The sequence below is a fragment of the Lichenostomus cassidix genome, chromosome 17 (genome assembly GCF_008360975.1).
Source record: "Lichenostomus cassidix isolate B80296 chromosome 17, HeHo_3.0, whole genome shotgun sequence".
NCBI lineage: Eukaryota > Metazoa > Chordata > Aves > Passeriformes > Meliphagidae > Lichenostomus > Lichenostomus cassidix.
In genome coordinates, this window is record NC_139497.1 from 882,232 (window position 1) to 895,464 (window position 13,233).

A 13,233-nucleotide genomic window follows, 5' to 3' on the forward strand; every position below is an offset into this window, starting at 1 on the left:
CTACTAAAATACACCATTTTTACAGCTATCTTGCAAAAATACTGCTACCTCTAGAGATTAAGCAAGAGGGAAATCACTTTAAAAAATAATAAAAACGTGCGAACTCAAGTGAGCCTGCGCACAGACACAGCCACACCTCTGTACACAAGCAGTCAGGGGAGCAGTGCCTCCTACAGGGACAGGGACCTGGACTGATCCATCCCTTCGCATCCCAATAAGACCAGTTCTCCCCAGCACAGGGAAAGCTTCACTACCCTGGGGCTCCACACATACTGAGGGGCTGGCCAGATGCTTCCCACAATGTAACAACTTTCTTCTGTCTGTCCTTCCCTCTAATAGATGCACTGAACACATCACTCCAACTTCTTTTGAATTTTGTGACAATTACTCACTAGATAATATTCAGGACCTTTCTCCTTAGAGCAACATGAGACAAGGGATTTAAAAGCTGCTTGGAGAAGAAGAAAAAAGAGAAAGCCTGATAATGCAATTGCATAAACTTTCTTTCCTAAAAAAGGGAAAGGAGAGGGCAGGGGATAAATAAGAAAACAAGATAAACCCATGCAAGCACATTCCCCAGCTGCACACTGCTGTGGCCAGTGGAAGTGGCAGAGAGCAGGCACTCACAGTTACACAAGATTTGTTATACAAATTGCACAAATCTTATTACCGCAAACTGAAAGTTTACTACTCTCACATGAATGCATAATTCCCTCCCCAGCACGTCAGAAGATGAGAGGATCTGCAAAGAGCCTCGCAATAAGACCTCAGAGTTAAGGGGAGCTGCCACCTCTGCATTACCTGTGACATCTCAGCAGGAAGAGTCTCATAACTTCCTGTAGAGAAATAGGCAACACCACAAATTCAACTCCATTCTGAGTCAAATGAGTCAGAATATCCAACATGCAGTGTCAATCCCATTATTTTAACTTCAAGTAAGTGCTTTGTCTGTAGAATCAGACTTTTCATATGTTTTAGACGTCTTTAAAAATCCTTTTATTGCTTAAAAGCACACCTGTCTGTATCCAGAACTGCAGCTTTGGCATCTTTTCTCTCAGGAAAATGCGGAGGTGCTCATTAACATCATGCCATGGAAACCATGTAGTCCCTTCCTGCCTCCTACACTGAGATCATGGAAGCCACACCTCACCAGCAGACTCCTCTGAATTCACTCTGGGCGGACTCACTTTGAACACAAGAGACATGATCTCACCATGGGATGCACGTGGCCTTCAATTGCCTTCAGAACACAAAACTTTTGCTTCTCTTCTTTATGTTTCTGCCACTGACAATTTGTTCCACCTTTGTCTGTTCTGCGCCCTCTGTGATCCCTCTTTCACTGCAGTTCGTGACCTTTTGTGTATAGGATGAACAAGGGGCACAGGCTAAAAATGTCATCACAGTTGGGCCTCTGCTCTTCCACTGACTTCACTAGTTTGCTATTAAAAATAGGCTCAAGCTCAAAGTCAGACCAAAGAAGAATTTCTGGGTCATCGGAGTCCAGGAATCTCCAGAAGATGGTGCAGAAGCAGTGTGGAAGAGGACACAAGTGTTTCCTTTCATCCACATTCAAATCATGAATCTGTCGTGGTGCTTGCATACCACCTACATGGTACTTAGCAGTCATTTGCTTTGTATGAAAGAGCAAGAGAAAAAAGAACATCAGACTGGCCCACTCTTGGCAGGGGTGGGAGGGTAGAAGGGAGACAGAAAAACAGCATCAGCTGTGGCAGTGAGCTGTGTGTATTTACATTTCACAGGCTCAACTATTTAGTGGTTTATTTACACACAATGTTCTTGGAGCAGCTAAAATGCCAGTTGTGTTTTATCTCGATTTTGTGGCAATGTGCATAAGCCACAGAATCACAGGAAGAGTCTGCAAATGAGAGATGAACCTCCTACATCTGGAAAAGCATGTAAGCCACTGTGAGAAAGGAGAGAGATTTTGGGAGCACAGGCACAACAAGGGCTGAAAAGCATTAGTTATGACAAGACACCAAAATACAACCCAGGGACTCGAAAGCAACGACTTCAGTCACAACGCAACAGCTTGTGCTGCAGGGATTGCACACCCCAGGGTAACCTCACAGCCAAGCCAACCTCCAGCACGGTGCAGCGGCCTCGGGTCCCTTCGGCTGCCCCTCCATGTTAGAGTGAGGAGGGAATTGCAGTCAGCTCCATTTTATGCACATTTGATGGCAAGACGCCAACACAACTGTTGACTGAGCCAAATCTGGGCCCCCTTGAACTAAGCCATCACCTAAAGCAGGGCGGAAAAGCACATGCCTCTCGCCTCCTCAGGAGCCAAGTTCCTGAAAAGCATCCCAGTTACAAGAAAGATTTTTCTTTCTTTCCTCAGACAACAACTGATGTTTTAACTCTTTGATGTACACTCATTAATTTGAAATGGAACAGCTAGCATCAAGCTGCATTGTACAGCAATGTGATGGAGAGGTTTCTTTCTGGCGAGCCAAATGATTTACTGGCTGGCCCAAATGGCAGCTGAGGCCAGCGCCGATCTGGAGGGCAGCTATCGTCACACTCTGCAGCCTGTTCCATCCTCGGCCAAGGTGCCAATGGCTGCCTTCCAACTGGAACTGTACTCCGACAAAAGGGAATGCAGGACAAGCTTGGGAAAGCTTTCTGATCCCTTTGGTTCACTTTTTCCTCCAAACCGGTGTTTGGTGGGAGCTGCCAGCAAGCTTGGGAATTGCATGGAGAGCATCATCACTCTGGGAATTCACCTTCCAGAGCAGGTACAGCTCGTGAACCGTGCCTCTGCCTCACAGCAGAGAAATCCCTCTGCTGACTTCTGCTTTAATCATATTTTAAAAACCCAGCTTGTCGTCTGTGTTCCATTATATTAATAGCAATAATTAAAAATACTTCAAACAACAAGTCCTCTAAACCTGCAGTTCCATCCAGGCTTTCTGGCATCGCACACTTCCTTTCCTGACTGACATCCTCAGGGAACCAGATTGATGGCTACTCTGTTCCATCCCTGCTGCAGGGCTGTGCTGCGTTCTCTCAGCACATGTAAGCTACAAGGTAATATTTGTGTTGGCAACTTCCTTACATACTTTACAGAACCAGACCTCCATCTGACCCTCAGTGCAGCTCCCACACACAACTTGGTCCACTCCTTTGAACTGTCTCCTCCTGCTGCAACACATACTCCATACCATACCTCTTTTTCCACCCTGTTTAAAACTACACATCTTGAACAGAGCTTTTGTGCTTCAACAGTGCAACTTAGCTACAAAAGCCAAGTCTGCAGAATGTTCTTATGCAAGAGCACACACAAAAAAAATTATTATAAAATCTGCAGGTCCTGGTTGTCCTTCTACAAAGATTGCTCCAATGGAAGCAATCACTTTTATGAAAAAAATGAGAACTGTGAAAAGTTATGTGTAAAAAGACATCAACATCCAGGTTTTTATGGTCAGAATCCAACAGCTGAACTGTGCTTTAGAGGGCTGGTGGGGGCATTGAGGTTTTTTGTTTAAAATCAGTTACATTTCAGCTCTTCAGGCAGTAACACCACCTCTGAACAGATTTTCACACCAGAGATCTTCCTTCCTTACCCAAAGCACACCACGCAGAATAACAGATAAGCCAACAAAGTAATGTGTCCAGATGATCCAATGAATTCCCATTATCCATCTGTGCCGCAGCAGATCATCAACAACTCCATTTAACGCCAACAGAGCTAAACCAGAATAAAAGTGATGCAAGAAGAGGGGAGATGTGAGTGGCACACGGCAGCGAGGCAGCTGCAGTGCGAGCAGGGGACTGTGCAGAGCATCATGTGACAGGAGCAGCAGCGCAGGAGAGCTGCAGCCCCCAGCTCCCACCTCGCCAAATCTGTGCCCTCCGTGCAACGCCACCGACACCACCAGCTGATTCCAACGCACAAATGACTAGGGTAAGAAGCTTCTCGATGTTTTGAATCGTTACACTCCATTTTTATTACTTCCCTCCACAAAATAAAACAGGGACACAGAAATGATTAACAATACAGGCGAGCTTCACGTTCCTCCCGCTGGACTGCACTTTCAGCATCTTTATCACTTGTAGATCGAGTTTCTCAAAAGAGCACAATGAGCACAGAAAGCAGTATCATTCTTACACGTAGAGCAAAGCCCAACGAGACATCATTGTGATAAAATCTTCCGTCTTTGTAACAGACATGGATTGCCAATTGAATTTTGATACTACATTGTAGCCACATTTCAAGACAAAACAATGATCACATTCTCCTTTGTAGGACAACAAAATATTTCCTCTCTGCATATAGTTTCTATGAATGGTTTTTCTATTTCCTGCAGTGAAGGACCTGGCCATCACATTCATGACTGTCTGTACTGCTCTGGCAGCCCAGAATGACTGGAGAATAATGCTCTTTGCTCCTAGTGAACTGACTCACTCTTTCTTTCGTTTAACATAAATCGTGGTCCAATTTATACAGACATCTTAGACTGTACTAAACTGATTTGGAAACGAAGCCTCTGTTTTCTCCACACATGACCCCCAGCAGGGCACCAGGCTCCCCAGGCGTTCTCTCAGCAGCGCCAGGGACAACACAACCACCACACCACGGGTTCAGGCAGGGTCAGGAGACCCCAGACAGGGACTGTGCTTGCAAATCCCACAGCAAGACCCATACCGGGATGATTTTCTACAATTTGCAAAGGCTGCTACCACCACAGCAGTCCCACTGCCCGCAGGAGCGGTGGGAAGCACACGCATGCTGGGAGACTCACTCACATTTCAGTCTTGATATGGTCCCACAGCGCTGCTTTGCATTATCTTGGACAGGATGCCATGAATTACAGGTTGCACGTGGATAGCTCATGCAAAATCTGGGTATTTTTTATATGAAGGGGTCCATTTTGCAGATTGGAGGACTAGAAGTGCTTGGCCCAGACACAGCCAAAGCATGGAAGCTTGGAGTCTGGTTATTAAATACAACTCAGACATTGATGAAAACAGGTCCTATTCTGTGGTGGGACATTAGACCTAGAGCTGAAAACCTGCAGCCTCGGTCCTGAATCTTTTACTAGGTTATGGACATTTTTATAGGACAAGAAATTTGAGGGGATGACACAACATAACAACCATACAGCTTCTGTCCCCAAGGGCATCTCATGTCACCTATTGTCCAAGACATTTCCCTGTACAAGAAAAAAAATGGTGACAAGGGAACTGCTGCGATAGAAGTTTAAAATCAGAACAAACCCAAGATGATTCTCCCAAACCCGCAATCTGGACACCCGGCATTGCACAGCCTGCTCCCATAAAATCCTGCACCGTTCCATCCCGACGGCTCGGTTTGCCGCTGCCGACCGGCGCTACCTGTCAGCAGCGAGCTCAGCAGCCCAGCCTCGCCCGCTGCCATGGGAGGGGAGCGCGGGGAGGGAGAAGTTAATACAGCGGGGGTCGTTTGGGTAATCATTGCAGCTACGCTGCCAACCCAGGCCTAAGCGTTAGACGTGTCACATCGTGCTGCTCCTCTCCGTTAGCAGCACAGACAGCGGGGAGCACGGCGCCGTGCAGCCGCCGGGCCTCGGCAGCTCCCGCCCCCGCCGCCCCTCACCGCGGCACCGGGCACGGACCGCCGCGCTGCCGGGGACGCTCCGCGCAGCCCCCGCCCGCACCTGCCGCCTTACCTGGGCTCCCAATCGCGGCGGGGCTCTTCCGCCGGGGCCGGAGCTCTGCGGGGGCGAAACCGCGGTGAGGGGCGCGCCGCCGCCGGGCCTGCCCTGAGGCACCCGCAGCCGCCGCCGCTCCCGCCCGCCCCCGCCGCCGCCCCGCCCGCGTCCCGCGTCCCGCGCCCGCCCGCGCCGCCGCTCCGCCCCCCGCACCTGGAGGCAGGGCCGGAGCGGGGCAGGCTCTACGGGGCGGCCCCGCTCACCATCCGCACCCGCCGGTCCCGGTCCCGGTCCCGCTCCGGGCGCGGCTGCAGCGCCGCCGCCGCCGAGGCTCGCGGAACGCGGCTGCCGCCTCGCGCCGGTCCGCGCCGGCCAGCCCCGCCCCTGCTCGCTCCTATTGGCCGAGCGCCCAGGCTAACAGCGAGCCGGCATTCTGATTGGCTGCATCGGCCGTCACTCGAGAGGCTCCACCCTCCCGCGCGCGGCCGGTGAGGCGCGGCGGCTGCCTGGATACGGCGGCACCGCGGGGAGCGAGACCGCTCCGTCCGTCCGTCCGTCCGTCCCGCACGGCCGCCCGCGCGCACGGCCCTGTCCCTGCCTCTGTCCCTGCTCCGCTCCGCCGCGGCGGCCGCTCCTGCCCCGCCCGCCATCACGTCCTCATCACTGCCGGTGTAAGAGTGCCGCACCTCGGCCAGCGCGGGAACACCGGCTGCGCTCTGACCGGTCTCCGGCGGCCGAGAGAGGGCGGGGGCGGCAGCCGCAGCCCCGAGCGGCTCCCGCGGGGCCGCAGCCCCAGAGCCCGGGGCCGGCCGTGCTCCCCGCGCTGCCTGTCAGCGCCCGGGCCGCGACCACCGTGCAGCCCGCGGGGGGGCGCGGCGCGCAGGCTCCTCCCCCCGTCCAGCGCGCGTTGGTACGGTCCGGCCGCGGCACCGCCCCTGTCCCTGCGCGGCTTCCGTCCTTCCGCCCCGCGCCCGCCGCGCCGCCCGCCATGGTGAGAGAGCCGGGGCCGCGGGGCGGGAATCCGCCGGCATCCCGGGAACCGCCAACCGGGGATCCGCCGGCATCCCGGGAACCGCCAACCGGGGATCCGCCGGCATCCCGGGAACCGCCAACCGGGGATCCGCCGGCATCCCGGGAACCGCCAACCGGGGATCCAGCGGCACCCCGGGAACCGCCGCCCGGGGATCCGCCGGCATCCCGGGAACAGCCGCCTGGGGATCCACCGGCATCCCACCGAGACCGGGAACCCCGGCAATCCGCCCCCATCCCGCCGGGCCCTGGGCCCGCACATTGGCGCTGCGGGGGCTGAGGGTGGGCGGGAAGCGGCCCGGGGGTCGGGCGGGGGTACTGACGGCCTGTCCACCGCCCGCAGGCCAAGATCAAGGCCCGAGACCTGCGCGGGAAGAAGAAGGAGGAGCTGCTGAAGCAGCTGGACGATCTGAAGGTGGAGCTGTCGCAGCTGCGCGTGGCCAAAGTGACCGGCGGGGCTGCCTCCAAGCTGTCCAAGATGTGAGTGGGGACGAGGGGAGCTGGGCAGGGGCCGCGAGGTCCCCGGTGCGCCGGGAGCTGTCGGTGTTTGCTGTAATGTGGTGCAGTGTATGTGGTCTGGAGCACACAGTTTCTGTGCCCCGGGTTTGATCCGTGGAGCTGGTCCTGCAGGGTGTCCTGAGATCCCTTTCTTTCCCACCTGCAGCCGTGTGGTGCGCAAATCCATCGCCAGAGTGTTGACTGTCATCAACCAGACGCAGAAGGAGAACTTGAGGAAGTTCTACAAGGTAAGGACAAACAACTCCCATAAGTGGCCTTTCATCTCTTGTTCGCAATTACAGAGTTTGTGGGAAGGAACTGAATTTGTCGACTGCTACTTAGAAGCTTAAAACTCAAAGACGAACACTTATTTATGTTCAGTTTTAAAGTTTTCTGGTCATGGTTGCTTTCTAAGTATTACTGCAAGAATTCTGTACGTTTAGTGTAAGTGTGCTTTTTCAGGAGAGTCTTCTGGCAGCATCCCTTCTGTGGGGTGTGGTGAACTTCTGGAAGATGCAGTTTGCAGAAATGCAGATACTCTCATATTTAAAATTTACCCATCTTGCAGGTGACCAAAAAATGAATAACTGAATAAGGTTCTGTAGTTTTTAGAATATTACTCCTGGAGTTTGAATTAAATCAGTGGAGGGGAGGGGGAAAAAAAAAGACTTCCTAAACTTCCAGACTGTAACAATAGTCCCAAGGAAAAGAGGCTTGGGCAGTGGTGCTGGTGCTGTGCAGGAGCTCAGCTCGGAGCAGTGTCTGAACTCAACTGCTGTGTATTTTTGCAAACAGGGCAAGAAGTACAAACCCCTGGATCTGCGGCCCAAGAAGACTCGGGCCATGAGGCGCAGGCTGAACAAGCACGAGGAGAACCTGAAGACCAAGAAGCAGCAGCGAAAGGAACGTTTGTACCCAGCCCGGAAATTCGCCATCAAGGCATAGCCCTGAGCAAGCTGCAGCTCTGGGTTGGGTGGCTGAGGATGGCTCATTAAATGGAGTTTGGTTTGGAAGTGTCACTGGTGATTTCTTGGGTAGTTGTGGGTGAAGAGGTCATAAACAAGGCATCAGCTTAATGGGGTGAAATGGGAGGATTTGCAGAAAGTGTTTGAACAGTGACTGCTAATGAAAATACAGAGCTGGTAGTTTATTTTCCTCTGAGGAACAGGCAATGGGTACAGATCTATGAGGCTGGTTCACCCAAACATGTAAGAAGTATTTAACCTGAGGTTGATGTAAAATGGAAGCTTTTCACAAACTTTGGCAGTCAGTCAATACCTACCACTTCAGTTCAAAGTTTTGTCTTGTGCCAGTGTTTGTTAACAGAAATAAATTAATTAGCTGAGGGGTTTTAGGGGGCTTCATGGAAGCTGAATGATTTTGTCAGCACTTGGTTTGGATCCCTGGGCAACTTGTAGCTCCCAAGAACCCCCTTGTGGGGGGATAGTTTCAGACGAGGTGTTCTCTGTGTGGGTGTGGATGCTGATGAGGGCATGTGAGCTCAGGGTGTGAAAAGTCTGAGCTCCAAGGGTGGCATCACTGAACTCCCAGTGCATCTGTGGCCTCACTGTTCCACACTTCTGCCTGCAAAGCATGGCGCGGTTTAAATGGTTTGTCTTTGTGCCCCATGAAGTTCTTTGGGACTTGGAGATGGAGTTGCAGTTCCAAAAGCCTTTTTTGGTTCTGATTGTGGGGAAAAGTTCCACAGTGCTGCTGGAGCGTGAGGGCTGCAGCACTCATGGTTTGTGTTAGTGCAGCCAATGCATTCAAACATGAAAAATTCCCTATCCATTAGGGAGTTCCTAGATTGGATCCAGATTCTGTTTGGGAAAAATATCTTAATTCTGCTCCTTCAATTAAGGATTTTTAAGCCTCAAGCGAGTTTTATCCAGAGAGGCCTAATCACGTGTGGTGTAGGGAATTTCCCTTACATGGTGGCGTTGCAAGGGGTGGCAGCACTGGGATGTCACCCGGGCTGTGCCATGGCTTTGTTTGGAGCCCGGGGTGGATGGGACGTGTCTGGCAGCAAGAGGAGCCGGCCTGGCACAGCGCTGGGCCAGGCTGCCAGAGCGTGCCGTGGGACGGCGTGCTGCGTGTGGGAACTGGCTCCTTGGCTCGCGCTTGTATTCCCAGGAAGGCAGGCAGGGTTACAGATGGCTGTGTTTCCATGTCTGAGTGTCCTGCCGTGGCCTGCAGAGAGCTGCTCCAGGAGGACTATGAGTTTCTTCCCCAGCACATGCAGACCCCAGGAGCAGGAGCACCCACCATGAGGATCCCACATTACACACTCCCGTCCCAGGAGCCTGATGCCTGAAGGAGACAGGAGAGGGGCTGGTCCTCTGCTGGGAATGGGGCAGGCTGGGGCAGGTGGCTGCTGCCAGATCATGCCTGGGTGCATTTGGGCTTCTCTTCGGAGAGGTGTGTGCCCTGTGCTGCTCCAGCAGTGCAGCTGGGGGAAGCCTGACAGCTCTGCCATCATTCCTGACAGCATGGCAAAGTAAACACGGCATGAGCTCTGCACTGCAGAGTGGTGACTGTCAGGGTGTGCTCCAGGTGCCGCCTTCCACCTCAGCCACAGGAGCAGCTGCTGCTGAGAGAGGGTCTGCTGTCTCACAGATCTGATCTCAGCGCAAATCACTGGCATGCCAATCAGTAACAAGAGGGGAGGAACCACAAAAATGGGGAAAAACCCCAACTAAGCGGGCACTAGACATCCAGGAACCATCCCCATGCTAAAGTAGGAGCCAGCACCAGAGAACAGCTCAGGCTTTGGTTTGTGCCCAGCCCACAGCAGCCATTTGAGGAGGTGAACATGTTTCTGGCACTGCACTGAATCCTGGGGCTGAATTACTCCATCCACCCGTAGCTGTGTGACAAAACCAACCAGTCCGGCCCTTCCATCAGAACTGCCTTGTACTGTTACAGGAGACATCCTGCAGACAAGCAGCCCTTTAAGTGACCAGGAACAACAGACTGATTGAGAGGACACAGATGAAGTGATGAGCTTCCTCCAGAGCCCAGGTGAAGACACTTCTTCCTGCTGTGAGAGCAAGGCAGAGCCTGTCCTGGCTGGGGTCTCTAGTGGTCTGTGCTGGTTGCCACTTTATCAACCAGCCCCAGAGGATGTCCGTGCTGCCCCAGCTCCCTGGCAGAAGCCACTGCTGTTGGGGCTGAGTGAATGCTCTCCAGCCATGCTGGTCCCCAAAGGGAGGGAGGGCCAGTGGCAGAGCCCCTAGCAAACAGCCCCACTCCCCAGAGCACCCTGGTGTTGTGCTGCCTCTTTGGTAACCACACAGCATCTCCCCGTGCCACTGCAGGCCGTGTGGCCCCTGTCCCCCTCTGGCACAGTGCTGCCTGGCTGTGGGGTTGGTTCCTGGGACTCCATTACACTCCAGCGCTGACCGACACCAGCTCTGGGTTTAGCACTGGTGTTTGCAGAGCGTCAGAACCTCGGAGGCTCAAACTGTTTATTTGCTCCTTGTAACTGAAGATGTCCCTCAGCACTGGAGAGGCTTCCCAGGAAAAGACGTTCTTCAGCAAATAAATAATTTCCCGGGCCGGGATGAGGACGGATGAGCAGCTGCTGGCTGGCTGCAGGGCACGGCCCAAGGCTGATGCCGCAGAGGGAGCCCTGGCCCTGCGCCCTGGAATGCATCCAACAGGACCAGATGTTTCTGCCCAGCACAGCAGGACCAGCCCAGAGCGGGTGGTGTCTGTGGGAGCTGGCAGCACCCACTCCTGGACCCGATTCTGCAGCTGGGGCAGGGCCTGGGGGGCTGGGGAAGAGGGGCTGCAGAGGGGGCAGAGCAGATGTGAGCTGTATAATCACAGGATCTTTTAGGATGGAAAAAACCCTCAAGACTGAGTCCAACTCTAAACCAAATATTGCCGAGGAAAGCCCGGGACCCACCTCCCTTGGCTGGCGTTTGCTGCAATGGACACAAAGCCCAGCTCTCCTAACACTGCTCCTGTCACCTCCCTCCTTCAGGATGGTCCTTAGCTGCTACCACAGGGCTGACCCTGATTTCTGCACACAGCAGGATGTGCGAGCAGTGGGACATGGAGGGACACACCAGGTGCTGTGTGGGGCAGGGAGCTTGGGAGTGACCACCCGGTGCCCTTGGCCTTGCCATGCCATGACAAGCATGCTGGGCAGAGCTGGCCCTGCACGGCTGCGTGCGAGCAGCGTGTCTGCTGCATCTGGTGACCACAAGCCCCATGCTGTGAGCTCCTGGCCCGGCGGGGGAACACTGTGTCCCGCCAGCCTCGCGGACAGCCCAGGTCTGCCCAGGGCAGCCGCCCGCACCCGGCCCTGAATGCCCGTTTTGTTGGCCAGCCTGGGGGAGGACTTGCCCCCTCAGTGCCCTGGTCCTGCTGCTCCGTGAATACAGGCAGTGTCTGGACACAGACAGGGCTCTGCTCCCGCCGTCCTGGGGGCTCCCGGGCAGAGGTGGCCCTGGGGCTGCCAGGGCTGGGGGCTGCTCTGTGCTGGGCTCCTGGCTCCCAGCCAGCCTGGCTGTACATCCGCAGGGAAAGGGAGAAAGCCCCTGCATGGGCTGAGCAGAGCCGGGCCGTGAGAGCTCCCTCCTCCCTGCCGTGCTCTGCCGTGGAAGGGCTGTTTGCAGGTGCACCCTGCCAACCCGAGTGGCTGCCACGCTGAGGCCGGGGTGGCATGGAGCTGGTGGCGTAAGCCTGGGAAAGATTTCTGTTTCCACTGGTGAGTGAGTCAGCGGCGGCACCGCCAAGGCCCGTGGCTCCCCTCCCTTCCCTCCGGCCACCGCCACCGCCCACCACCCGCTGCCCAGCCCTTCCCACAGCTGCTCGGGGTCGTCACCCTTGGCACCTGTGTCCCCGCATCACACCACGTCCCTGCACTGCCCTGCAGCTCCCGGAGACTGACCAGAGCCCTTGGTGGCACCAACGTTCTCACACCAAACATGTCCCAGTGTGGGCAGAAAATGGGTGGCGGGCACAGCATGAGGGCTGTGGTGCTGGCACTGACCTCCTGATCCCCAGGGAGGATCTGGGGGCTGCTGGCATGGCTGGGCACCACGTCCCAAGCAGAGCCCTCTGCCAAGCCCCTGGTCCAGGAGCCTTAGCCTGGCTGTGCCCAGACAGCCGTGCTGCAGGGGATGCAGGAGGAGGCAGCTCCTGGGGTGGAACAAGGACCGAGGTTTTGGTGCACCCTCAGTGGGTGCCAACAGACTGCAGCCATGGGCAGACTCTGGCCAGGATGTGCCCTGGTGCCATCCTCTGCTCACTGTACATCCTGCCCACCCAGAGACTGGCCACCCCCTGTTCACCTCGGTCCCAAGACAGCTCAGCACTGGGCCAGCACCGTGGGGACAGCAGGACGCCAGCCTGGGCAGCAGGGCCAGGAAGGAGGCAAAACCACCACAAACAAACCAGCCCGGCCAGTAACTGAGAAGGAGGCGGGGGGGATCAGGGCTCACTGCCCGGCTGCGAAGGGCGGGAGGGGATTTTGGGAGCGAGGGCTGTTGCGCCAGAGCCACCTGCCCAGATGGCCTCGGCTGCCCTTCCCCAGGCGCCACATCGCTGTCACGGGGGCCTCGGGCACCATAGCCCCCCAGCATCCCTGTCTCAAGCTTCATTTGCTGCTTGCTGCTGAACTGAGAGATTTTAATCTTTTAATCACGTTATGAGCCGAGGTGGTGCCGGCCACGCACAGGAGGAATGTCTGGAAGTCAGCAGCGCCCGTCGCGGCGGGAGCCCATCCTGCCCCCGCAACGTGTCCCCACCGTGTCCTGCTCAGGGACCCCTGTCCTCCCCAGCCTGCTTTGTCCTGAGACTGGAACTGGGACCAGGAGCAGACCGTGGGACCAGAGACCAGGACCAGCCATCGGGGACTGGCGCCAGAACAAAGATCAGCTCACAAAGGGCTGCCGGTGCTGAAGCTCCTTACTACAGCCCAAAGAACCCAACACAACGTAGTCATCTGACCACGTGGGTTTCATTCCTCCTTTCCCATGTTTTCTGACCGAGGGGAGCAGAGGGGTGTGCACAGACCAGCCCAGCACAGCGCGGAGCCACCGCA

The 13,233-nt window shown here is 55.3% G+C and overlaps 1 protein-coding gene across 1 annotated transcript in view; it reads right to left on the reverse strand.

Annotated features, from left to right (window-relative positions):
- Positions 1-6,480, reverse strand: part of SCAI (suppressor of cancer cell invasion) — a 37,959-nt gene extending 31,479 nt beyond the window's left edge. Inside the window, exons 1-2 of the mRNA XM_085076675.1 lie at positions 5,915-6,480; positions 5,670-5,714 (exon numbers count right to left, since the gene is read on the reverse strand). Of these exons, the coding sequence (XP_084932801.1) occupies positions 5,670-5,714; positions 5,915-6,301 (432 nt within the window). The 5' untranslated portion in view covers positions 6,302-6,480. The remainder of the gene's footprint in view (positions 1-5,669; positions 5,715-5,914) is intronic.
- Between the last annotated feature and the right edge of the window lie 6,753 nt (positions 6,481-13,233).